This window comes from Malaclemys terrapin, chromosome 6, assembly GCF_027887155.1.
Source record: "Malaclemys terrapin pileata isolate rMalTer1 chromosome 6, rMalTer1.hap1, whole genome shotgun sequence".
NCBI lineage: Eukaryota > Metazoa > Chordata > Testudines > Emydidae > Malaclemys > Malaclemys terrapin.
The window spans coordinates 35,356,216-35,382,447 of NC_071510.1; the positions used below are offsets into that span (position 1 = coordinate 35,356,216).

Below are 26,232 nucleotides of genomic sequence, written 5' to 3' on the forward strand. Positions count from 1 at the left end.
CATAACGTAAATGTGATGAACAGGTAACTGCTGCCCTATGGACTATTAGCGTGGCTACAGCTAAGTCCTGAGACTTCAGGTGTACAAGGCACTCTAGGACTGCAGAGACCCAGTTTGAGATGGAACAAATCCTTTACCAATGGCCCAGATAGTAAACTGTTTGCTTTTTTTGTCTATAGCATTTCATGATGAAGCTCTTCCTGGATTACAAGAGAGTGACTTGAACTCAGAGCATAAATAGTCCACATTAGTTAGCAGGTTCCTCCTCCACAATGCCAAGTGAAGTGTGTCTTTGGGTTGGGATGCAGAATCCTCCCCTTGTTATTGACGCAGGTCTGCAGAGAAAGGCAGCAAATATGGTGGATCCCTGGCCAGGTACAGGAGATCTAGATACCAGTGCTGACATGACAAATTGGGGCCATTAGTATGTGATCTGTCCACCATGATTTTCCTTATGACTCTGGGTAACAGGAAGAAAGACTGGAAGGTGTAAAGAAATTGTCTTCAGTCCAGCAGAACCACATCAGACAGCTTTTGACTGTGTGTGCTCCCATTGAATACACTTGGCATTAGATGTTTTGTTCAAAGAGGTTTATTACCTAGGGAACCCATCTGTGACATAGTGCACTGGTCACCACTGGTTTCACTGAACACTTGTGTTGATCATGTGACCACCTGCTGAGTAAGCCTGCCTTCACATTTTCATCCCCACCAAGGTGAATGCTCCAGGGACTCAGTGGTTGGCATGTGCCTATTACTAGAGGCCTGGAAGGTAGTGCTTGTGTTACCACAGGCTGATGGATTCAGGAAGCTGATACACAGCAGGAACAGACAAGGCTGCTTCACACTAAGAGCGGGTGGTGGTGAGGTACCACACAACCCTGGATCTCACGGGAAGCATCACAGTGAAGACTCTTCGAGCTGTGAACAAGCCAAAAAGAGAAACTCTGAAGTGATAGTGCATCATCCCCACATAGAACCTCGGATACCTGATCTGAGCTTAATAACCACAAAGAAGTGGTGGCTTTTTAATGAGAGGCACATACCGGTCTCGCTGTGATAAGGAACGGATAATGTCCCCTACAGTGAGCATCCTGAACTTGAGCATTCTTGTGTATCTGTTGACATTTCTAAGGTCCAGGATGAGTCCTAAACAGTTGTTCTTCCTTGGGATCAGGAAACAAGTGAGTAAAGTCATTTATCTCTGGCTTCCTGTGGAACCTCCTCTATGGCTCCCTTCCTGAAAAGAGAATCCATTTCTTCCAATAGGACATTCACAGGATTTCGGCCAGGAGTACCTCTCTAGAGCCACTCCTTTGGACACTGGAGTCCAAAGCACCATATGCTGCTCTTAGGAAGTGTCTAACATGCATATGATCAGAGTACAGCCCAGGCTGCTTCCTTCTTTGACTTGGGCAAGGCATCATCGCTTCCCACAGGGCATAATTACAGTGGAACATAATTGCTTGAGAGTTGACCACTCAAAGGTCTAGTAAGCCAAACAAATAGGCTCTTTAATCAAAACCTTAGGTCCCTGTATGTCAGAAGGGTAAGAGTTGAGAGGTCTTGTCTTGTTGCCTCTAACTCTCTCCTATGGTGCAGATCCCACCATGGAGTTTGCCAAAGGACAACACAGCAAAAATTGATATCCTCCGGCTCTCCTGGATACAGGGTGAGGATGAGAATAGAGTGAGCTAGACATCCTTGGCCAGGTTAAGAAGGCTGGAGCTGGTAAGTAGAGCTAGTTTATCCCTGGTCTGCATTTGTAACACATCCAACAGGGGATTTGATGTCTCCAGTGGTGTAGCCTGTTTGCAGCTGCAGTTTGCCATTCTCCCCAATAGTTCCTCAAAAACAGTTACTGTTCATCAGAAGGTTGGACAGATGAAGCACCAATCTGATCTTCTAGTGAAGTGCCATCTGTACGTTCTTCCCGATTCCTCTGAAGGACACTCATCCCATCCTCAGACTTAGGCAGATCTTCCTGCTGATCTGAGAGGTCCCTTGACAGCTCCAAAGGTTGCACAGGTGCTGGGTTAGAAATAGGTGGCTGCAAAGGCATCTGTGCCAAGGGACAGCACTTGTCATGGTGCTGGAAAGGGTATTAGTATCTGCCTCCACCAGGTCTTCCATGGAATGATGTATGCAGGGCCACATGGACAGATGAAGAGGACTGCATGAGATACTTCCATGATATCTGAACCTGGGGCAAAGGAAGATGACTGGGGTCCTTGAGATCAAGTCAGGAAAACCTCCAGGTTCAATTTTATATAGGTTTTTATACAGGGCTCATCACCATAGTATACGAACATCTTCCAGTAGCACATTAAGCTATGTGATTACATATCTGTCACATTTGTTCTCTCATCCTCTCCCCAGGGGGAGAAGCGTGTGCAGTGGAGTATCTACTTTTGGTGGTGGTGGGGGTTAAATATACCAATTACTATGTGTTTATTTTAGAGAGACAAGGTCAAAGAAATGTGCCTTGCACTTGGAGTGGAAAGTGGTGAGATTTGGATGGTCTTTAGTTCCTGTTACTTCCATAACCTCAAGCCACCTCCAGAGAAAGTTCTGTCTTCCACACAGCTGAATGTTACTCTTATTGTTGAGAGGTCCATTGTGCCTAAGGAGTGAAACTGACTGGACTGAAAATTCTATGGGAAGCCAGGGCAGAGAGCAAAGAAAAAACGATTACCTACCTTTCGTAACTGTTGTTCTTCGAGATGTGTTGTTCACGTCCATTACACATTAGGTGTGCACGCACCGCGTGCATGGACGTTGGAAACTTTTTCCTTTAGCGGCTCCCATCGGGTCGGCAGGGAAGCCCGCCAGAGTGGCGCTTCCACACCGGTGCATATATACCCCTGCCGACCCGACCCCCATTCAGTTCCTTCTTGCCGGAGACTCCGACAGAGGGGAAGGAGCGTGGGAAGTGTAATGGACATGAATAACACATCTCGAAGAACAACAGTTATGAACGGTAGGTGACCGTTTTTTCTTCTTTGAGTGCTTGTTCACGTCCATTCCACATTAGATGACTCACAAGCTTACCATAGGAGAATGGCAGGAGTCATGGAGCAATTGACTGAAGAATAGCCCTGCCAACAACCGCATCATCTCTGGCTTGCTGGTTGACTGCGTAGTGGGCTGTGAAAGTGTGCACCAATGACAAGGTGGCTGCTTTACAGATCTCCTGGATTGGGACATGCGCCAGGAAAGCTGTTGAGGACGCCTGTGTCCTCGTTGAATGAGCTGTGATCGCCGGGGCTGGAACCTTGGCAAGCTCATAGCAAGCGCGGATGCAGTCTGCAATCCATGATGAAATGCGTTGCGCCGAGACCAGAAGCAGCCCTGTCGTTCTATCAGCTATGACGACAAACAACTGCATCGACTTGCGGAAAGGTCTAGTTCGCTCCAAATAGAACGCCAGGGCCCTTCTGACATCCCGAGTGTGCAGGCTATGGTGACTCAGGTCCGTGTGTGGTTTAGGAAAGAACACTGGTAAACAAATGTCCTGGCCCATATGGAATTGCGAGATTATTTTAGGGAGGAATTTTGGGTGTGGTCTGAGTTGCACATTGTCCCTGTAGAAAACTGTATAAGGAGGCTCCAAGGTTAGGGCTCATAACTCGGACACCCTCCTCGCTGATGTAATGGCCACCAGGAATGCCACTTTCCAGGAGAGAGCAAGAGGCCAGGGGCTTGAACTGGGGCCCCATAAGCTTGGAAAGGCCCAAATTAAGGTTCCAGGGAGGGACCGGCGGGCGCGAGTAGGGGAACACTCTCTCCAGTCCCTTGAGGAACTGCACCACCATGGGGTTAGAGAACACAGAGCATCCAGATTCCCCCAAGTGGAACGCTGAAATGGCAGCTAGATGCACCCTGATTGAGGAAGGAGAGAGACCCGGATGCCTGGAGTGCAGGAGGTATTCTAGGACGACTGGAATAGTGGCCTGGAGTGGCTGTATCTGCTTAGGCTCACACCAGCAGGAAAATCTTTTCCACTTAGCTAGGCAGGCTGCCCTAGTGGAAGGTTTCCTACTGCTAAGGAGAATTTGTCGTACCTGAAGAAAGCACTGGCTCTCCATGGCATTTAGCCAGAGAGCTTCCACGTCATGAGGTGCAGAGACTGCAGATCCGGGTGAAGCAGGCGCCCTCTGTCCTGCGTGATGAGGTCCCGGTGTAGGGGCAGGGCAATCGGAGTGGCCACTGACAGCTCTAGCAGGGTTGTAAACCAGTGCTGCTAAGGCCAGGCTGGGGCGATCAAAATTATCATCACCTGGTCCCTGCGAACTTTGAGGAGGACTCTGTGGATAAGCAGGAGCAGAGAGAAGGCATACTTCAACTCCAGTTCCAAGGGATCGGACTGTGGTTCTGAAACGAGCAAAACCACCGACATTGGCTGTGTTGTCCTTGGTGGCAAAGAGGTCCGTTTGGGGAAACCCCCACTTCTGGAAGACTGACTGCAAGATGTCTGATCTTACCGACCACTCGTGCATGCGGTACGACCTGCTGAGACTGTCCATTAGCTTGTTCCGTTCTCCCGGGAGATATGACACTACGAGATGGATGGAGCGGGCTATACAAAAGTCCCACAGAAGAAGGGACTCTTGGCAGAGGGGAAAAGAGCGGGCTTCATCCTGCTTGTTGTCTGTCAGAACTGTCATGCTGTGACCCTTCCAGAGTAGCGTGAAAGGTTTGGCAGGCTAGACCAACCGCCCTGAGTTCCTTCACATTGATGTGGAGCAACATCTCGGCCTCGGACCACAAGCCCTGCGTCCTTAGGTCCCCTAAGCGAGCTCCCCAGCTGAGGTCTGACGCGTCTGTCACCAGCGTCAGAGCAGGCTGCACTGAGGCGAAGGGGATACCCTCGCATACTATCGGCCGATTGAGCCACCAGCGCAGGGAGTCCAACACCTGGGCCGGAACCATCACGACAAGGTCTAGGGAATCTCTGCCTGGGCGATGCGATCGGGCAAGCCACGCTTGTAAAGTCCTGAGCCATAGTCAAGCGTATTTGACTATGTGGGTGCACACTGCCATGTGCCCTAGGAGCTGGAGGCAGCATCTGGCTGTGGTAGTGGAGAATCTTAGCATCGAGTCTATGAGCCAGGATGGATGGCCAGGAACCTGGATTCCGGAAGGCTCGCTCGCACCTGCACCGAGTCCAGCACTGCCCCGATGAACTCCAGCCTTTGGGTTGGTATCAGGGAAGACTTGGGCAAGTTGACTAGAAGCCCCAGCTTGCGGAATGCATCTAGGGCCACTGTCACATGGGAGCAGACCTCCTCTTCGGACCGACCTGCAAGGAGCCAATCGTCTAGGTATGGGTATACCTGTATTCTCCTCTTTTGCAGGAAGGCTGCCACTACTGACATGCACTTTGTGAAGCTGTGGGGGCTGCCGCCAGACCAAACAGGAGGACTGTGAACTTGTAATGGTGCTGGTTTATGGCGAATCGTAGGAACCACCGGTGAGCAGGGTGAACAGCGATGTGAAAGTAGGCGTTTTTCATATCGAGGGCAGCGTACCAATCCCCCGGATCCAGGGACGGGATAATAGTGCCTAGGGAGACTATACAAAGCAGACCTTGACTAAGAACTTGTTGAGCCCGCGAAGGTTTAAAATGGGCCGAAGGCCCCCTTTGCCTTTGGGATGAGAAAGTAGCAGGAGTAAAACCCCTTTCCCCTTAGTTCCCGAGGGACTCCCTCCACCGCCCCCGCCTCTAGGAGCAACTGTACCTCCTCCATAAGGAGTTGCTCGTGAGAATGGTCCCTGAAGAGGGACAGGGAAGGAGGGTGGGTAGGAGGGAAGGAGGAGAACTGCAGCGTGTAACCCACTTGTACTGTGCGTAAGACCCAACAGTCCGACGTTATACAGGACCACACCTGGTAGAAGTAGGACAAGCGGTCCGAGAAATGTGGGTGAGGATCCGGGAGCTGGGTTGGTACGCTGTCCTCGAACGCACCTTCAAAACTCCTGTTTGCTGCCAGGCTGGGGCTTGCCCTGGCCCTGGCCTTGACTAGGCGTGTTATTCCGCCTGCGCCCGTTGTCTCTGCCCCTCCTGCGGTAAGGCTCCTGCCTAGGGCGGGGCTGGTACTGTCGTTGTTGCGATGGTTGGAGCTTGAATGGCTTCCTCTGAGTCGCCGGGGTGTGCATGCCTAACGACTTGAAGGTTGCCCGAGAGTCTTTAAGGCTATGCAGCCTGGCATCCATCTCGTCGGAAAAGAGGCCAGACCCTTCAAAGAGGAGGTCCTGGATGGTGTTCTGGACCTCTGGTGGAAGGCCCGAAGCCTGAAGCCACGCCAAATGCCTCATCACCACACTTGAGGCAATTGTTCTGGCTGCTGCGTCTGCCGAGTCCAGAGAGGCTTGTAAAGAGGTCTTGGCGACTGCTTTTCCCTCTTCTCTGAGGACCATGAACTCAGGCTGAGAGCCCTGGGGCAATGAGTCTTTAAATTCGGAAACTGCTGCCCAGGAATTAAAATTGTGCCTGTTTAGGATCGTCTGCTGGTTCGCAATCCGTAATTGGAGGCCCCCAGAAGAGTAGACCTTTCTGCCAAAGAGGTCCAAATGTTTAGCCTCCTGGGCCTTGGGGGTCAGGGCTTGCTGGCCATGACGCTCCCGTTCATTCACGGCTGAGACAACCAGCAAACAGGGGGTCGGATGACAAAAAAGGAAGTCGTATCCCTTGGAAGGGGCAAAGTACTTCTTCTCCACCCGCCTTGCTGTCGGTGCGCTGGAGGCTAGGGTTTGCCAGACAGCCTTGTAGTTAGACTGGATGGTCTTTATGAGCGGGAGCGCAATTCTGGAGGGACCTTCAGGGCTTAGTATGTCCACCATAGGATCCTCCTGCTCCACCGTTTCCTCCGCCTGTAGGCCCAAATTTTGGGTGACCCTGCGGAGCAGCTCCTGATGTGCCCTGTGGTCGATCGGGAGAGGCCCCGACACTGCTGTGCCTGCCACAGCCTCGTCTGGGGACGATGAGGAGGTGAGGGCCTGCTGAGCCTCCTCCATTTGTTCTTCCTGCCCTTCATCATATGTCGGGGGCACATCCGAGCCCTGCCAGGTAGACTATCCTCGGTGCCACTTCCGCTTGCTGGTGTTCCGGAGAAGCGTCTGGTGGCCTGGATACCGTAGCCTCCTTGGGCGTGGCGGGGTATTTGCGTGGGGACCGAGACCGGTGCACCGAACAGCCAGATCTCGAAGCTCTGGAGGAGGTCCCTTGCTGCTGATGATAGGCCCAAAGTGTCCAAAAGGGCCTTTGTCCCGGCGGTCCCCACTGGGGATGCCACGCGGTCTGGGGCTCCCTGCTAGCCGGTGCTCTGTGAGCGTAGCTGGAGCGGCCTGAGTCGACCTCGGATTCCGAGGAGGCCGATCTCGAAGGCCAAGGCGGTGCCGTGGCATGCCATCTGGGGGCTGGAGAGTGGCTTCTCCCCAACTGGGACCGGAATCGGTACCGATGCTCTCAGGACCGGGATTGCTGCCGTCTACCCAGGGCCGGGGATTGCGGCCTTATGTTCCCTTGGTGCCGGCTTAGTGGCGGTGCCGGGGAGCAGTGTGCCAGGGGAGACAGTGCCGTTCGCTGGCTCGGTTCCGGTGCCACTGAGTCAAAGGTAGCTGGAAGTCCACAGAGGCTGAGCTCGACCAGGACCAGTGTTGGGAGCGGTGCCGGGGAGGTGACCTCGAGCGGCGCACCATTGCCGGCTTCCCTCTGGACGGCACCCTTGGTGATGGTGCCAGAGGCTACTCCTTGCCAGGGCGGGGGCTTGCCGCCGACAGCTCGATGAGGTCTTTTGCCACCTCAAAGGTGTCTGGTGTGGAGGGCTGTTCTAGGATGTCCTCCAGCCCTTCTTCTGTGCTCGACCCACTTAGCCCGGGGCTCGACGGGCCCTGCGGTTCCAGAGCCACCAATGCTGGTGCACGTCTTCGGGCCGCACTGCCCTTTTGAGTGCTCGGTTCCTTGGGTGGCGCCCTCTATTGCCTTTCAGCTGCCCCTTCAACTGTACTGGAGAGGTCGAGCGGTGCCTGGGCTTGTCCTGTTGTTTCAGTGCCACATGCTTGTGGTGTCCCACCGGTACTGGATCATGGATTGATGCCGGGGCACTCCACACCGAGGACGCCAGCACCAAAGCCAGCTGGTCTGAGGCCGCCGGTTGTAGCACGGCCTCCATGACCAACTGCTTGAGACGAAAGTCTCTCTCTTTCTTAGTTCTTGGCTTAAAGGCCTTACTGATCTTGCAACGCTCAGTCTGGTGCGCTTCCCCCAAACAACGGAGACACGAGTCATGGGGATCACTGATCGGCATAGGCTTGTGACACAAGCCTTAAACCCTTCGGCCTGCGGCATGCCCCGCAGCCCAGGGCTGGTGCTGGAAACAAGTTCCAGAAACCTAAAACAAAGGTAGCTTAACTATCTACTATTAAGAAGTGCTAACTACTGATAACTATTAACTACAGATAACTGTTACAACTGTGCTAAGGGATCACTAGCAAGCGAGAGAAGAGTTGTTCCAATGCTGCCACAGATGGTAAGAAGGAACTGAAGGGGAGGGTCAGGTCGGCAGGGATATATATGCACCGGCATGGAGGCGTCACTCTGGCGGGCTCCCCTGCCGACCCGACGGGAGCCGCTAAGGGGAAAAGTTTCCAATGTCCGTGCACACAGTGCACGCACGCCTAATGTGGAATGGACGTGAACGAGCACTCGAAGAAGAACAGGTATGATGGGCTCACAGTAGCCTGAGCTCTGAAGAGATGCGGTGCAGCACTTTGTACTGGACTTTAAGTGATGAATGTTTCGTGCCAACGTATACTGCATTGCTATAGTACATTCAAGAGGTGGTGAAGAAATGAATAACTAAGGCTAGATCTTCAACTTCATGGACTGCATAAAAATCACAAAGTTAGCCCAACACCATGGTTTTACCAACAGCAGGAAGGCAGAATTGGGCATTCTCACGCAGTGGTCTCGTGCTCAGTGTGCCTCATGTTGGGAGCTGCAGTTCAGAGCGGGACTCAATGTCTGTTTTCACTTGAGGCACAATAGCCAGTGCTGCCACCATTTGGAATATGAACAGCAGGGAGGTAGAAGCAGGGCTCACGTTGCAGGTGTTCCAAGAGGCTGTAGCACTGGCTACTGGCCTGGCATAAAACCAGCCACCTAGTCCCCCACCCAAACTGCTGCTCTGACATTATGATGCTGCCACGCACGCATGCTCTGAGCCATAGCAAGCACGAAACCAGCATGCATGGATGCCTGTTTCTGGCTCCCTGCTGTTGGAAAAATTGCAGTAGTTCAGCAGATGGTGGAAGACATTTGCTGACCATGCACATTCTGCACATTACCCACGATGCAGCCATGAATTTAAAAAAAAATAATTTTCTCAGGGCCTTACTCATGGACCTCCGCAGTGTCGAATGCTGCAGACACATCCAGGAGGATGAGAAAGGATGTATATCCTCTATTCACTGACAGCAAAAATCATCCATCAGTGTCACTAAAGCAGTTTCCATTCTGAAGGGGCCTGAATCCAGATTGTGCCAGTTCAAGAATGTTAGCTTCTATTAGATGAGCTTGTAGTTGGCCTTTTGATAGTTTCTGTATGAGCTTGCTCAGGAATGGGTAGGTTGCTAGAACAGTGAATGATGGTTGCTAGAACTGAAGTATCCAAGGAAGGTTGTTTCAGTGTTGGGCAGACTATTGCATATTTGAAGGAAGAAAAGATTCCTTCTATGAATGAGGCATTGGCTATTTTGTTCAGAAGTGACTTCAGCTCTTCATGACTTTCTTTCAGAAGTCAGAAAGGGCATGAGTCAGAGTCACAAGTCTTGGGTCAGGACTCCTTTAGGGTGCCCAAGATAGTGCCTATTAGGGAACAAAGGCAAGTTAAATTTGTAAAATTATCCTATTCTATACAAACTCACTACTAGCAAATAAGAGACTATGCAAAAACCTAGCCTAAGGACAAAGTGTCAAGTTGTGGGTGCTCTCTGCAGTGGTGGGAAAAGAATATGAGCTAGGGGATGGGGGGGTATGCTCTTATGTAAAGTAGAGGAATGACATCAACGCTCACACAAGATCTCTCATGTATCATCCAACAGACACTGCTTTTTCAAGGCAGTTCCACAGCTTGTCACCAGGGGCACCATATTTCACAAGTGGGAATACACAAAGGCCTTCCAAAAAAAAATTAAAACTTTACCAAACTACTAAAAAGCATGAACACTGGCTGTTATTAATATACCCTATTTTGAATAATTTCTAAATTTTAATGAACACAAATATGCAAGCTCTTTTTTCAAAGGAATAAGTAAAGTATTTCATTGTTTAAATACGCAAATACTGTGATTTTATTCTAGCTTGACACTTTAAAAATACATTAAAACTTTCTGAAGATGAGCTCCAAGAAAAACCTGAGAATAAGATTTGAATTCCTCAAAATATCATCATCCTCAAGATCCCAATGTCACTTGATAATATCCAGTTAAAGAAGAAACTTTTTGAGCAAATCGCAGCAGAAAGTAAGTTAACAAAAAATCCACACAATAGTTCAAACAAATAAGAGAAGAGGGAGGAGAAATGAAAACAGACATTTAAGAGATCAAAGAAATGTATAAATGATTCCAGATTGTGTGTATTGTTTTTCAGTGCAAAACTGCTAATTATATTTATATATGGTATATATTAAAATGTTTGCTGATCAAATAAGATAGCCAAATCTTACTTACTGTTTTTGGCAACGTTGGATCAACAGCTGTTTCACTATACCCAATTGCTGCATAGAGTTTAGCCTTTTCTTCCAGTGTCATCAATTCTTCAAGACCTGCCACATTATAAAAACATTCATCATATTTGCAGTATGCATTTCCTAAAAAAAAAAAAAAAATGCAGTTGTCTTTGTACATTATATACAGTGGAACCCCGCTATAACGCAATCATTGGGGTCCAAAAAATTCAATCGCGGTAAATGCGGGGTCGCGTTATAGCGGGGTTCCACTGTACTTGTGTTCAGCTTCCACGCCCTGGCTAGCGGGGGGGGGGGGGGGGAGAGAGAGAGAAGGGGGGCGGCCAGGGCTTCCTTCAGCTGGGGCGCTGGCCACTTGGCCCCTCCTGCTGCTAGGGCCAGCACTTGGGATTGCCGGCTGGAGGAGGGGGGGCCACGGGGCTGGCCGCGCTCCAGCCAGAGGTCCCGCCAGGAGAGTGGGGTCGCGGGGCTTGCCGCGCTCTGGCCAGGGGAGCGGGGTCCCCGAAGACTACCGCTGCCGGCCTACTCCGCCGACTACCAGGAGGGCTCCGCGCCACTCTGCAGCCCACTCCCAGCAGGGCGCTTCCCTCCTCCGCGCTGCAGCCCCCTACATCGGTCCGTGGAGGGAAGGTCCGCTGGAGCCGGCCCTGCCAGGGACAGAGGTGAGAACCCCAGGGGCGGGCAGGGGCTGCAGGGAGAGTCGGTCCTGCTGCAGCCGCTGGGGCATGGATCCCAAACACCCCGTGCCTGCCAGACTAGCCCCGTGCCTGCTGCAGCCGCCGGGGTCAGACTCGCCCCGCGTTATAAACGAATTCACGTTATCACGGGACACGTTATAGCGGGGTTCCAGTGTACCTCCAACTACAAAATACTTTTATGCAAGAGATTGCCAGAAGTCACAACCTTTGACGAAGACCTTTTATGGTTTCTTCTGAACTAGTCACTAAGGTCTATTCTACCCCTGACATGCAGAGCTATATGCATGTCTCTCCAATTAACAAAAGTTAATTGGACACCCCCACATACAGGAGATTACTTAGTTATTGAGCTTGAAAACGAAGTGATTCACAAAAAAATAGGCTGTTTTTTAAATACTTATGGTCATGAAAATGTGTAACAAAATGTTTTGTAACACCACACAGAACTCTATTCCCCTTCTTGGGATTTGTAGTCCTTAGTGATCCAGGAGGCAATCCAGGTAGGGTGCTCTGTTACTGTGGGTGAAAGATTATTCTGTATTTCTCAAGAATACTCTCTCTAGGAGTCAGATTCTGCAAGCCTTTTTAGAACTTGCTCTTGCAAGTAGTCCCAGATAAATGAAGTGCTAATCAATCAACGCACGTTTGCAGAATCAGGATATAAGTATAAAGTAGGTTTGTGGACTCAGAACTAGTTCCAACCTATCCTCATAAGGCGGGGAAAAAAGAATAGTGGCAACACCTGTCTATTGTGCAGAACCTATTGTAAGACATTGTGAAGACAACCTCCCTCAAGTCAAAGAAAGTACTGATGACTATAAAAATGGAAGAGTTAATCATGGAGGCAGCATAGTGGCTTCATAGTTAAGGTTTCACATTGAGATTTGAAAATCATTTTCTAATGCCACTGCTCAATACTGGATTGGATAAAGCGACCTGTCTGAAAATGTTTGACTAAAACTTGTTAGGAGAAGAATTTAGAAGCTAGAAACTAAACTTTCATGTGGTATTGAATCCAAAAATAGCTGGTTTAGATTTTACAACAGATTCAAAATTCTTCAGCCACTGCCTTCTCACTACAGAAAATATTTAAGAAGTCAATATTTCACATGTGTAATGGATCTTTATATACTTGAACATCTGGAAGTTTTCACAAATGTTTTTAATGAATTGTTATAGTTATTAATAAGATCTCCACAAGTTACTTGTCTAGCAAGTTTTAAAGTGACCCAACAAGCAAAGTTTCATTACTAAGCAATTAGTATTACAGTTTTAAGTGCTTGAGTATTTAAATGCATCCCAGAATTGCCAAGAACTGGGGGAGATAGAACTGGGATAAAGTTGACTGGGAGAGAAGAATTCTGAGCTCTGATATGCAGCATCATCTGTCAGAACTTAAGTTGCAACAGAACAGCTCCCTCTCTGAAGGCCTAAGCGGAGGGAGAGTGCCTGGAGGGAACTAGGGACTGAGAGGCTGGCTAGAAAATGAAGCCTGAGAGTGCAGCTGACTGGGAAGTCAATGACTTACTAAGTTCATGGACCAGAGTGTGTGGTAGGACAGGAAACAAGGCTTCAAGAGAGGGAACAGGAATGTCTGGGTAACAGGATTGGCCAGAGGATATCTGGGAAAATCTTTGCATACCTGGCAGAGAAATTATAAGCAGACAGTGTGCAGATACTTCACCCAAAGTATTAACACACTGTATTAAAAATAGTTATTATAACTATAATAACAGGTGTTCTTAAGATTTATTGTCCAAATACACATTCCATTATTTGTGAGCGGGCACCCAGTGCACTTGAGCTTGAGACTTTTCTAGCTAGCAGTACGTTGGTGTAACACATGTGACATTCACATCCAGGACATGAAGTCAGGGAGCTCCCCAACTTCACTCATTTCTTAGCCTTCTTCAACAGAACCCAATGTTTAAGATTCTGAGCAACAGGGGTGCATGGTGGATCGTGGAACACGTATACGGACAACACATCTCAAAGAACACCAGTTCCTGTACAGGTGAGTAACAGGTTTTTTCTTCGAGTGATTGTCCATATATATATTCCACTGCTGGCAACCTCCAAGCAGTGACCTTGGAAAGGGTGGGTACCAGGTGTCTAAATGAATAGCAATCATAGCACACTTCTGCCCATCTTGGCATCATCTCTGGAAGTTTGTACCATCACATAGTGCTGAGTGAACACATGGATGGATGTTGCTTTATAAATGGTCTGAATAGATACGTTCCTGAGAAAGTCCACCAAAATGGACTGAGTTCTTGTGAAATTATCCATTATTTCATCAGATGGAGTCTTTTCATTCAGCTGATAAAGTCTGATACACAAGGAGATCAAACTGGAATTCCTATGTGCTAAGACCGCATAATCATTGACTCTCTTTTTATAAACAATAGATATTCTGAAGTGCCTAGTTCTCTCAAGACAGAATTAAAGAGCTTTGTGTACCTCTAAGGCCATGTTTCTCAAGGTTTTTGATACCAGGGAGCAGCTTACTGCCTTTCTAAACTGTGTCAGGGAGATCACAGGGAACAGTGCCGGTTCACAGACTGCTCCTTGAGAAACACTAATCAAAAGTATGTAGTTTTCTCCTTAACTTGCATGTGGTTTGGCAAAACAACACTCACAAGTTAATAACTAAGGCTAGGTCTACACTACGGTGGGGGCGGGGGAGGGTCGACCTAAGATACGCAACTTCAGCTATACTATTTGCGTAGCTGAAGTTGCGTATTTTAGGTCGACTTAACTGGCTGTGAGGACAGCGGCAAGTCGACCGCTGCTGCTCCCCTGTCAACTCCGCTTCCACCTCTCGCTGCGGTGGAGTTCCAGAGTCGACGGCAGAGCGATCGGGGATCAATTTTATCGCGTCTACACTAGACACGATAAAATTGATCCCCGATAGATCGATCGCTACCCGCCGATCCAGCGGATAGTGAAGACATGCCCTAAGTGAAATTCTGAAATCACCTATGGAAGTAATTTAGGGTTGGGTTCATTGAAACTTTATCCTTATGAAAGATTGTATGAGGTGGTTCTGCCATCTATGATTGTATAATTCACCCTCTCCTGACAACTGTTATTGCCATCAGTAAAGCCACCTCAATAATGAGATGAATGAGAGAGCAAGTGGCCATGGGCTCCAATGGTGGACCCTTAATCCTGAGAAAACTAGATTCAAATCCCAACATAGGGACTAGATCTCTATTTGATGGAAAAATTCTACTTAAACTCTAGTCTTCTGAAAGGACACCAGAAGGCCCTTCATCCTGTCAGCTATCGCAATAAAGAGCTGGGTCGATCTGCGGAAGGGCTTGGTGCGCAGCTGCCTCTCCTCATTGGTCGTGTGAAGCTTTAGCCAAAATACTGGGAGGAAGATATCCTGGTTGCCGTGGAAGTGCGACACCACCTTTGGCAGAAAGTCCAGATGGGGCTGCAGTTGGACCCTCTCCTTGTAAAATACCGTGTATGGGGGAGTTCCGAAATGAGGGCTTTGATTTCGGAGACACATCTTCCTGGGGTAATAGCTACAAGAAATGCAACCTTCCATGACAAGTGGGAAAGGGAACAAGAAGCCATACACTCAAAGGGCGGACCCATGAGCCTGGAGAAGACCAGGTTGAGGTCCCATTAGGGAACCGGGTCCCGGACCAGTGGAAAGAGTCTTTCAAGGCTTTCAGGAACCTGATCGACATCTCATGCGAGAACACCGATCTACCCTGGCTGCGAGGACGGAAGGCCAATATGGCTGCCAGGCGCACGTTGGTTGAAGAGAAGGCGAGACCCTGGTGCTTTACATGAAGCAAGTAATCCAGGACGGACTGCAGAGACGACTGGGTCAGGGAGATATTCCGCTCCTACGCCCAGCAGAGAAACGCTTCCACTTTGCCAGATAAGTTGCTCTGGTGGAAGACTTTCTGCTCTCCAAGAGAACCTGCTGTACCTGACTAGAGCAGGATTGTTCCTCTGGATTCAGCCACGCAGCATCCAGGCTGTGAGGTGGAGAAATGCGAGGCTCGGGTGCAGGAGTCGACCGTAATCCTGTGAGAGTAGGTCCAGGTGGCTGGGAAGTGGCCACGTGGCTGCAACAGCCAGATCCATAAGCATGCCTAACCAATGTTGGCAAGACCATGCTGGGATGATCATAATGACCCATGCCTTGTCCCCTCTTGATTTTTTAGAGGGCTTTGCTGATGAGCGGAACTGGCGGGAAGGCATACATCAGGTCCCCTGACCAAGACAGGAGAAAGGCATCGGATAGTGAGCCTCTGCCGAGGCCTTGGAGAGAACAAAACTTACAACACTTTCTGTTCTGCCTGGTGGAGAACAGGTCCACTCGGGGGGCTCCCCACTTCTGGAAGAGCATTCTGAGAACTTCCGATTGAAGGGACCACTCGTGGTGAGAGAAGAAGGACCTTCTGAGATGATTCGCCAGCTTGTTCTGGATGCCGGGGAGGTGCGAGGCTTCCAGGTGGATTACATGCTGGATGCAGAAGTCCCACAGACAGAGGACCTTCTGGTACAGCGCTGACAATCGAGCTCCCCTCTGCCTGTTGACATAGAACATAGAGGCCATGTTGTCCGTCAACACTTGCACCACCTGGTCAGACAGTTGGGGAAGGAAAACACCACAAGCCAGAAGGATGGCTCTGAGCTCCCTGACGTTTATACGCAATGCGAGCTCATTTCAAGATGATAGCCCTTGAGTCCGCAGTGTAGCAAGATGCGCTCCCCAACTGAGGTCAGATGCACCCAAAATCAGGGAGACCATGGGTCACGGGCTCGTGAACGGCACACCTTCCAACACCAGAATCAAGTTGGACCACAACTGCAGAGACGTAAGTACCTGCAAAGGGATCGTGATGACCTTGTGTAGGTGATGTCTGGCCGGGAGTAGACCGACACTAGCCACATCTGGAGGGGACGCAGCCTGGGTCTAGCATGTCAGACAACGTATGTGCATGCTGCCATGTGCCCCACTAGTCTGAGACAGACCCGGGCCGTGATGAGTGGATGGGCAGTGACACTGGCAATCAGATCTGACATTGCCCTGAACCTGGCCTCTGGCAGGAAAGCTCTGGCTAGCATAGAGTCAAGTACCACTCCGATAAACTCTATCCATTGGACCGGGATCAACACTGATTTTTGTTGTTTATCAACAGGCCCAGAGTTTGATAAGTGGCTTGCAACATCTCTATGCTGCACTGGACCTGGACCCTGGAGCAGCCCGTGATGAGCTAGTCGTCGAGGTACAGGTAAATCTGGGTACCCCAACATCTGAGGTAGGCCGCTACCACCAACCTGCATTTCGTAAACACCCTTGGCACCATTGCTAGGCCAAAAGGCAGCACTGTGAATTGGCAGTGGGCAGTCCAAACTATGAAATATAGGAACTGTCTGTGTCCATGAAATATCAATATATGAAAGGCTCTGCATTCCTGAGTGAGCAGATGTTCATGAGAAGGGTCCCTGAAGAGGGATGGGTGGGGGGAGTAGAAATAAACTGGAGGGTATATCCCCCTGCTACTGTGCTGGGGACCCACTGGTCTGATGTTAGAGAGACCCAGGCAGGGAGAAAGGAGGACAAACGGTTGGAAAATAACAGGTGAGCAGGATACAGGCTGGAAGGTCACTCTCGAGAGCACCCTCAAAATGCCCGCTTGTTACCCGTTGATTATGAGTGGAGCTCGAGTGAACTAAGGGTGCCAGTTGATGGCCTTGCCGGCACTTATAGCCCTTGCCCTTTTTGCAGAAGGGCTCTGACCAAGGTGGGGCTGTTGCGGTTTAAACCGCTTCCTCGCTAGCCCCAACGTGTATAGGCCTAGGAAATGCAAGGTAGCCCTAGAATCTTTCATGCCATGTAATTTACTTTTTGCTCTGAAAACAGTTCCAGGCCATCGAACGGGGAGGTCCTGGATGGATTGTTGAACCTTCATCAATAGGGCTGACGACTGCAACCTGGACAGCTGCCTCGTAGAAATGCCCGAAGTCCTGATCTGGGCCGCAGAGTCTGCCGCATCTGAGGCCACTTGGAGGGCTGCCCTCATCGAGGATAGCCAGGAATTCCTTCCTGGACTCCTCTGGCAGCAAATCCATGAACTTGGACATGGACTGCCGGATATTAAAATCATAACGACCAAGTAAGGCCTGATGATTGGCCGCTCTCAGTTAGAGGCTAGACATAGAATAAATTTTTCTACCAAAGAGATTGAGCCTCTTTGCCTCCTTGTTCTTAGGCATCAATCCCAGTTGGCTCAGGCTATCACGCTCATTGGCTGCCGACATAACAAGTGAGCTTAGGGTAGGGTGGGTATAAAGATACTCATACCCCTTTACGTGGATGAAGTGTTTTCTTTCCGTCCACTTGGAGATGGGGCGCAGGGAGGAGGGTGTCTGCCATAGGGCCTTAGTCATTTTCACCACTCCCTCGCGCAATGGAAATGCCACCTTTGAGGGGGCTGCTGCACTTAGCACATCGAACGGGGAGTCTGAGGGCTCTGTCAGTTCAACTTCCAGACCCAGGTTTGAAGCGTCCCTCTTCAAAAGCTCCTGATGGGCCCTTGCATCATCCTGGGGAACTGTGTGAGATGGCCCTGCTATCACCTCATCGAGCGAAGATGAGGAGGAGGCAGGTACAGGTGGGTCTGCCAACTCCACTGCATCTGCTAAGGGAGCCTTGGCCAAGGCTGGCTGGCCCTGGGAAGCCTGCTCTGACTCCGTGTCTGAGTCGGGGGTGGGCGGGAAACTGACAGTCTTTCAGACGTCTCTGAGACCGGCCTATGCCCCTGCAATGGGTGAGGAAATCCCCAGGAGTTCCATAGTTGCCAGGGGGCCAGCCACTGACCCTGGGGCCATGTTGCCACTTGTAGCCCAGAGAGGAATGCCAATGCCCCTGGGTAGGTGGCCTTGGCCCGTGGGCCTCTTTCTCCCCCCGCTGTCTGAGCCTGAGGGCAGGGGGAGAGAGAGAGAGAGAGAGAGAAAAAAAACTTGTCTGGGGGACCAGGACGGTATCAAGACCGTTTGTCTACCCTGATCCCATGGACTCTGGCTGTGGACCTCCACTGAGGACCTGTATGGGGGCGATGGCTCTCGGTGCCGCAAGCCCGGTGACCAGCAGCAACATTCAGTGGATTGGCGATGGAACCCCGGCAAGCAACGCCTCATGCTTAGAGAGCGGTGCCACTCCATAGATCGGGAACAGAGCGAGGAGACCAACATGTCGGAGACTGGTGATGTGCCCACAGTGAACCGTACCGATGATGTGAGCTGAGAGAACAGCTTAGGCGCTCCTGGCACCGGGGCTCTGGGGACTAGTGCTGTGCCTCTGCAGGTCTGCGCCAGGCACTGGATCGAAGCCTAGAGCCCAAGGAACGCTGCCTAGAGTTCAGGGACCGACGCTGGGAACTCTGGATGGTAAGCTGACCCACATCCAGGGGCTGGTGGCGCTGTTTAGGCGAGCACTGACGGGGCACCCCCTGCAGCGAGGAGCATTGCCACACTGATAGACACCACTGGAACGATGACACGGCAGGTTTACCCCTCGAACAGGGCACCTCACCAGCCAGCATGGATGGCACTGGAAGGAACAGTATGTCCTTAGCAGCATGAAAGGCCTCCAGCATGGACGGGGGGGGTGGGGGTGGGGTGTTGGTGGATCTTGAAGTGGATGGGGATCAGCGCTGGTCATTGCCAGTGGTGTACTCCATACCGAGGCCACAGTGCTTGACGCAGTCTGACCTCATCGGCTCCAAAGCTGGTGCGAGGGCCAACTCCACAAGAAGCGCTTGGAGACGAACGTCCCGCTCCTTTTTGTCCGCAGTCTGAAACTCTTTCAAATGCAACACTTGTTGCTCACATGGGTTTCCCTGAAACACTTCAAGCAGCTTCTATGGGGATCATTGACTGGCGTGGGTTTTTTGCAACAATCACAAGGTTTGAAGCCCGGGGACCAGGTCATGCCCCATACCTAGGTTGAGTCCTGTAAGGGACTAACTATTTCTAACTTAACACTAAGGGAACTATTAACTATACAACTTTAAACAACTATATACAACAAATTCACCACTAGACACAGTAGAGACAGGAAAGATTGTGAAACAAGGAGACATTCCAGCACCGTCACTGGCAGTAAGAAGGTACTGAAGGAGGGGTAAGCCGGTGGCACCTCCTACACCGGAGCATATGCATGTCAATCCAGAGGGCTCCAGAGCCGGTCCCCTACGGATACCACTGTGGGAAAAACTTCCGACACTGGTGCATATGGCGAGCACACACACCTACAATGGAATGGACATGAGCAAGCACTCAAAGAAGAATGGGAGGACCGGAGATACCTTCTCATCCTGCTCTCCTTCCAGTACCTCCTCCAGTGGTGGTATTTGTGAAGGCTGTGGTTCTGGAGGTCAAGAGATTGTTGAGGAGGGGATGGATGGAGGCCGTTGTGTTTACAGCGGTGGGGGATTTCTGAATTGTGCCCTATATATGATCCAGGGGTCCCAATATGGCCAATTAGGGGGAAGGGAACATATGGTTGCATCCATAGGGGCCCCTGAAAAGGCTAGGTGCCCTGAACTTCGGCAGGGAAAGGCTGGTAAGTTGATGTCAATTGCCCTGATGCTGATGGGGCAAGAGAGTCTTAATATACACCCTTGTCCTCCTCGACATCACTAAGGAAAGGAGGTGTTGTCCCTGTGGGAGAGCTCGAAGAGTGTGTTGATTGAGAAGTGGGTGAGACTTGAAACACCACCTGTCTGAGGAATGGAGAATCCAGAGTGTCAGATATAGTGAGGTCTGACAACTGTGTGAATTCCTGTGGGTGATCTCTCCTCAGTGCCCACGTTGAGCATGGTGGCAAGGTGTGATATGGAAAAGAGTCAGCAGATGGCGCCAGACAGCTTTTCAGAGCCATAGCTTTAGTAGGAGTTTGCAACCCTGCCGGAGTCGTTCTTGGAGCCAAGAGCTTTGGTGCCGTGCGCAGCGTTGGGGTGGAGGGCTTCCCTGGAGCTGGCTGTTTTGCCAGTGCCGGTGCGGACAGTGCCTCAGTGCCAGAAATGGACCCGGAGCCACTGAGGAGCTAAAGGGCTTGCTTTGGTCGTTCACAACAGGAGGCGGCGCCAATAGCTGCTGTTTCGCCTGGGGACTCTCAGGGGCTGAAGTAATCAGTCTAGGAGCAGCTTAGTGCCTCTTGTCAGAGGCCATTAGCACCATAGATCTAGCAGGGGATGGCATTCCTGCAGTCGCACTGCAGGAGCTGAGGATGGGACCACTCTCTTAATGTCAGCCCGGTCAGAGAATGATCTTCCCTTACTCGGGCAAGGGGAGTGAGGGTCGGCAGATGACCTTGCTGAGCGTGAGGGTCTCTCCGGTAAGGAGTAAGAACCAGGGTCCGACGCTGCTCACAGCGACTTTTCCATGAGGAATAGTTTGAGTTTAAGGTCCCTGTCTTTCCTTGCTCTTGGCTTTAAGCCCAGACAGTGGGAACACTTCTGGGAAACATGTCCCTCTCCCAGGCAATGGATACACTGTGTGTGGCTGTCCATTATAAAGAAGGCAGCCCCGCATGACACTCACCACTTAAACCCGGAAGAGCAAGGCATAAGGGTGAGGGAGTGGCTTTCCTGATGGGAATTAGGGAAAACAAAAACAAAAACAAATTATTTTTTTTAAGGATGAAAGAAAATGAAGGAGCTAACAAATTATGAGAGGGAAAAACAGATAAGAGACTATCTACATAACGAAGAGGGCTCTGGTAACTGTTCTATTCCAAACTGCAGGTGGTAGAGAAGGAACTAAGGGCGGTCAGACCGCACAGTGCTGTTTATACTATCCACGCACAGCGCGGGGGAGGGGAGTTGTGCATGTGCACTCCGACGGGCACTGCTATTGAAGATCTCCAACTCCAGATGCAAAGGCGCAGCTGTACCTACAGTGGAGCACCCATGGGGACATCACTCAAAGAAGAAAGTTTTTTTGGCTTAGCTTCCCCCTTCCCAAAGACTTTGCAGGTCATCTACCAGATAACCATTTAAGTGAGCTGCACTGTAATAAAATATATAAAATGACCAGATTATGAAGGAAATTAGGGTGAACAAAAATAAAATAAGTTACTTTGCAGTAACTGATGTTTTCTATCCGAGTCATCTCTCCAATTCCCCATTCTTAGTACAGCAGGCTGATGGAAATTCCAAGAATGGAAGAGGGGAGAAAAATCCCAAAGAAAAAAAAAAGGAAAGATTTATAAAAGCACAATTAGAAATCTAGAGGCTTCTCAATGTGCAATAATATCCTTGACAATAATGGTAGAAGAAACCCTAACAACAAAGATTTTCAGAAATACAACAAGGAGTCTGGTGGCATCTTAAAGACTAACAGATTTATTTGGAATAAGCTTTCGTGGGTAAAAAAAACTCACTTCTTTAGATGCATTTTTACCCACGAAAGCTTATGCCCATATAAATCTATTAGTCTTTAAGGTGCCACCGGACTCCTTGTTGTTTCTGTGGATACAGACTAACACAGCTACCCCCTGATACTTGACAAAGATTTTCAGGCATCTAATGGGAACAACATTACAAAAAACTGAAGACTCTTTGGTTCAGACCAGTTTTTCCATCAAGTCCCATTTATGGACAGAGAAAATTAATTCCACTACTAAAATAAAATGGACATACTTGCACCCTTTATTTCTTGTTTCTTCTCATCGTTTTTTTCTCCTGACCAACCCCATATCCAGCTGAACCAACCACCAGAATTTTCATCATCTTGTTTTACCCCTGGTCTGTAAATCTTTAATCCAGCTTTAGTTACCTGTGATTAAAAAAAAGTTCACAGTTAAATTCTATACGAGTTAGACAGCAAGTAAAAGATATAAATACAAGTCATGCTCCAATGCCCCAAAACAACAAGAATGACTTCATGACAAAAGTGACATTTATTATTGGCTTATACAGACGCCCCCCGACTTATGCAATTGTTCCGTTCCGGAAAGCCTTGCGTAACTCGAATTTTGTGTAAGTCGGAAACGTATACCCGTACATTACGCAAAAATTTCCGCAACTCGAAAATCCTATTTTTGGCTTATGGAACTTTTTCCGTAAGTGTGAATTTGTGTAAGTCGGGTCTTGTGTAACCCGAGGAGTATTTGTATACTTGCTACAGTTTTTTGAAGCACACTGTAGGCCTGATATTAAATATCTTTCCGTTTTCATAAAGGCAACCCACTGAAGTGAGGGATAGAGTGGAAGGAAATTAATCTCTCTCAAGTCACCAACAGCCTCTATTATAAGATTTCCACATAAGACAGACATTCTTCTCTCAAACACAGCTACAAAAAATATTCATGACAATTTAATATATTTATTATACAACATATAAAATGTTAATTTTAATGTAAGTTATTTAGGATATAAAGTCAAGCACTACAAAGCCAGAATAGGCCACATTTAGGCTTGCTCATACAACTTCAATTCTGGTTCGCTGGCCATCCAAACTATGCACTGAATAAGGTAGTTGCTCTGCCAAAAAAAAAAAAAAGTACTTGATTGTGTTTTTGAAGACTATTGTCCTCATATTTCAAAATTAAGGTTCGGCGAAACAACACTCACACTAAGGCAAAATTAAGGTTCATATACACGGAGGCAAAATTAAGGCAACTGGAAAGCTAGCATCTCTTAATTTACAAGTGCTTGACTTTGCTACCTAAATAACATTTTTAAACATAGTTTGTACCTAGTTTCGTAGTTTTTTCCCCAAAGAGTGGACTGATTTCAATCCAGACAAATTAAATCAAGTGGAAAACCTTGAATTAAATAATTAAAACTAATCAACTTTTCCATTTGTAATTCAGTTTTTTTCCTAAAGAAAGGTGCACTCTCATTGATTGCTATAACTGCTAAAACACACTGATTTACAACTAAACAGACCCTTTATTCTAGATTTGGTACATCTTTTCGCTACCTAGGATGGTTCACTATAACTAAGGCTGCAAACCAGTCATGGATTCCATGATTTCTGCAGCTGCAGCGGCCAATGTGGCTGACCCCAGGACCAGCTGCTCGGGCAGATCCAGGACCAGCTGCATCAGCCGCTGCTGGAGCGGACCCCTGAGCCAGCCACTCGGGCGACCCCAGGGCCAGCCACACCGGCCGCTGCTGGAGTGGCTGCGGGCACCTGGCCCCGGGAACCACCCGAGCAGCAGCACTCTAGGATCAGCTAAGGTTTAGTCAGGAGTATTTATAGTAAAAGTCATGGACAGGTAACTGGCTGTGAATTTTTATTTATTGTCCTTGACCTGTCTATGACTTTTACTAAAAATAACCATTACTAAACCTTAGTTTTAATTATAAATGTTTATAATAAGCAATTATGCAGCTTAATATTGTCAGATTCTTAATTGCACATTTTTAGCATGTTAGAAAATGGTGAATTATAAATTGCTTATTTATTTGAAAATTAACTTTGCTCATGATTTGTGTCAAGTTGTTTTAGGATGGTAACTGCAATTTAAACAGAATTTTAAACAAATTTTATTTTTATTAAACATAACCTTAACTATTTTGGATAATAAACTTCTCTTATTGAAACATGTTTTACATTTACAACTGAATGATTTGTTAAAAAGAGGGATTAACCGTAGTCAGTGAATTAAACTGATTATTTCAGATCAGTCTGGGAAAAAAATATCAAATATGCCTAGTCACTTAAATCTCTTGAAAATGGACAACAGCATAATGAGAAGTAAAGGTGTGGACTGAAGACCAAGTTGCTGCTTTACAAATGTTGACAACTGGTACTCAAGCCAGGAAAGCTACAGACGCTAACAGATACCTAATTTTCTAAAATGAACTCCAGCACCATGCATTTTGTGAATACCCAAGGAGCAACTAAATGCCTGCTTGGAAGAAGCAGCTGAACTGGATGAGCTCACTGACACTGAAGAGGAAGGCGGTGGAGAGCATCTTCTATAATTCCTTCCCTTTTCTCTAGGCAGATCTCGGACACTGGGAGCAAACTTATGGTGTTAAAAAGGTTGTTGCTGATTAAAATGCTCTCTCTTCATTGCTGGAGTTTAGATTCCAAGAGATTTGAGTGTTGCCCTGGAATCTTTAAGGTTGTGAAGCCGGTCAACAGTTTTCTTGGAGAATACGGTAGGACCTTCAAGTGGAAGGTCCTATAGATCTGTTGGATTTTTACAGGCAGTCCGGATGACTGTAATCATGAACACCTTCTCATAACACCTTCTTATTTGGGCCACCAAATCTGCACTATCCAAAAACTACCCTGAAGGGCTGTTCTGGTGACCAGTTTACCCTCCTCCACCATTACTGAGAACTCTTGCTTGCAATCCTCTGGTAATTTGGCCTTTAATTCTGCAATGTTCTCCCAGAATAACAGTCATATTGACTGAGGAGCTCCTGCTGGTCTGTGATCCTGATCTACAGGTCCCCTGAGGAATCTTTAACCAAACAAGTCTGATCTTTTTGAGTCCTTGCTATTAGGCATGGAGGCTTGTTGTCTTTCCTACTCATTGGCAGCTGCCACCACAAGAGAACCCAGATAAGAGTGAATGTAAAACTGTTCATACCCTTACAGGGAATGAAGTATCTCTTCTCAGTTTGTTTTGCTTCTGGGAGCCAGTGACGAGAGTGTCTGCCAAAGAGTCTTGACCAGCTCCATGACTACCTCACCGACTGACAAAGCAACCTTAGCCAGGGTAGTAGATACTACAATGTCCATCAACTTGCGAGAACTCTCATGTACCTCTTCTGCATGGATGCCAAGCACCAAGACCACTCTTTTCAGAAGGTCTTGGTGGGCCCTGTGGTCTTCTGGAGGAAATCTCCCACTGAATCAATAGCTTCATCTGTTGATGAAGATAAGGATGCAACCGGCATCTGAGGTGGTGGCAACTGGGAGAAGCTACCTGAAAAAGACCTGGTTGGCTGGGACTGGTCATGGTACCGGACACAGAAGTACCCAAATCAGGTATCGAGGAATGATGTTCCCAGTGCCGTCATGTCTGATGTGCTCCCCACAGCTACTGAGACGGCTGAGGGGATGCCCTGGCTGGAGGAGGGATGCCCCATGGAGCCCAGAGCAGCCTCTGGAGTCCCAGGACCCACCCTTGTACAGACATTCACCCCTTAGGAAAAGACCAATGTTGGGGCTGTTGCATTGTTCATGGCTCCGACGACCACGAAGGAGGGTAAGTGCTGTGTCCCAGGTGGGATATAGAGGACTGCACTTCTGAGGTCAAGGCCAAGGAACCAGAAGTTTCCAATAATGAAGGTGCTGATGCAGACAGTACCGGAGAGAGGTATCCTGAACCAGGGGGTGGCATTATCAGAAAAAAGTCATGGGAGATTTCCCTCTTAATAAAACTGGATTGAGAGATGGTATAGATAGTGGTACCAGGGGTTCTCAGTGCGCTGAGGCAAGAGCTGTGGCAGAAGGAACTTGTTGGATGGTTTCCAGTTCTGGTGAAACAAGTACCGAAGGTTAAGCAAGTTTCTTGCAGCTGCATATGCCTCTGGGGTACATGGGAGTGGCACTGAGTGTTGGGCTCCTCAAAAGTCTCTTCGGGGATAACTTTGACACATGTGGTACAGGCTCCAGAGACAGCAAACCCCCTTTCAGAAGGTGAGGCTTCTGGGATAGCTCACTCTGCCAAACACTTAGAGACAGTGCCTCTATCTCACCACAGTACCAAGACAGATGAACGAGACGACGAAAGGTCTGGGTCTCTTCTTCAGTACCAGGGATCAGGACGGAGGGGCCAA

General features: G+C 48.8%; 1 protein-coding gene across 2 annotated transcripts in view; it reads right to left on the reverse strand.

Annotated features, from left to right (window-relative positions):
* Window positions 1–26,232, reverse strand: part of VPS13A (vacuolar protein sorting 13 homolog A) — a 283,684-nt gene that overhangs the window by 204,080 nt on the left and 53,372 nt on the right. For both annotated transcript variants that reach the window (XM_054032764.1, XM_054032765.1), the window contains exons 15-16: window positions 22,126–22,261; window positions 10,732–10,826 (exon numbers count right to left, since the gene is read on the reverse strand). In XM_054032764.1, coding sequence (XP_053888739.1) covers window positions 10,732–10,826; window positions 22,126–22,261 — 231 coding nt within the window. The remainder of the gene's footprint in view (window positions 1–10,731; window positions 10,827–22,125; window positions 22,262–26,232) is intronic.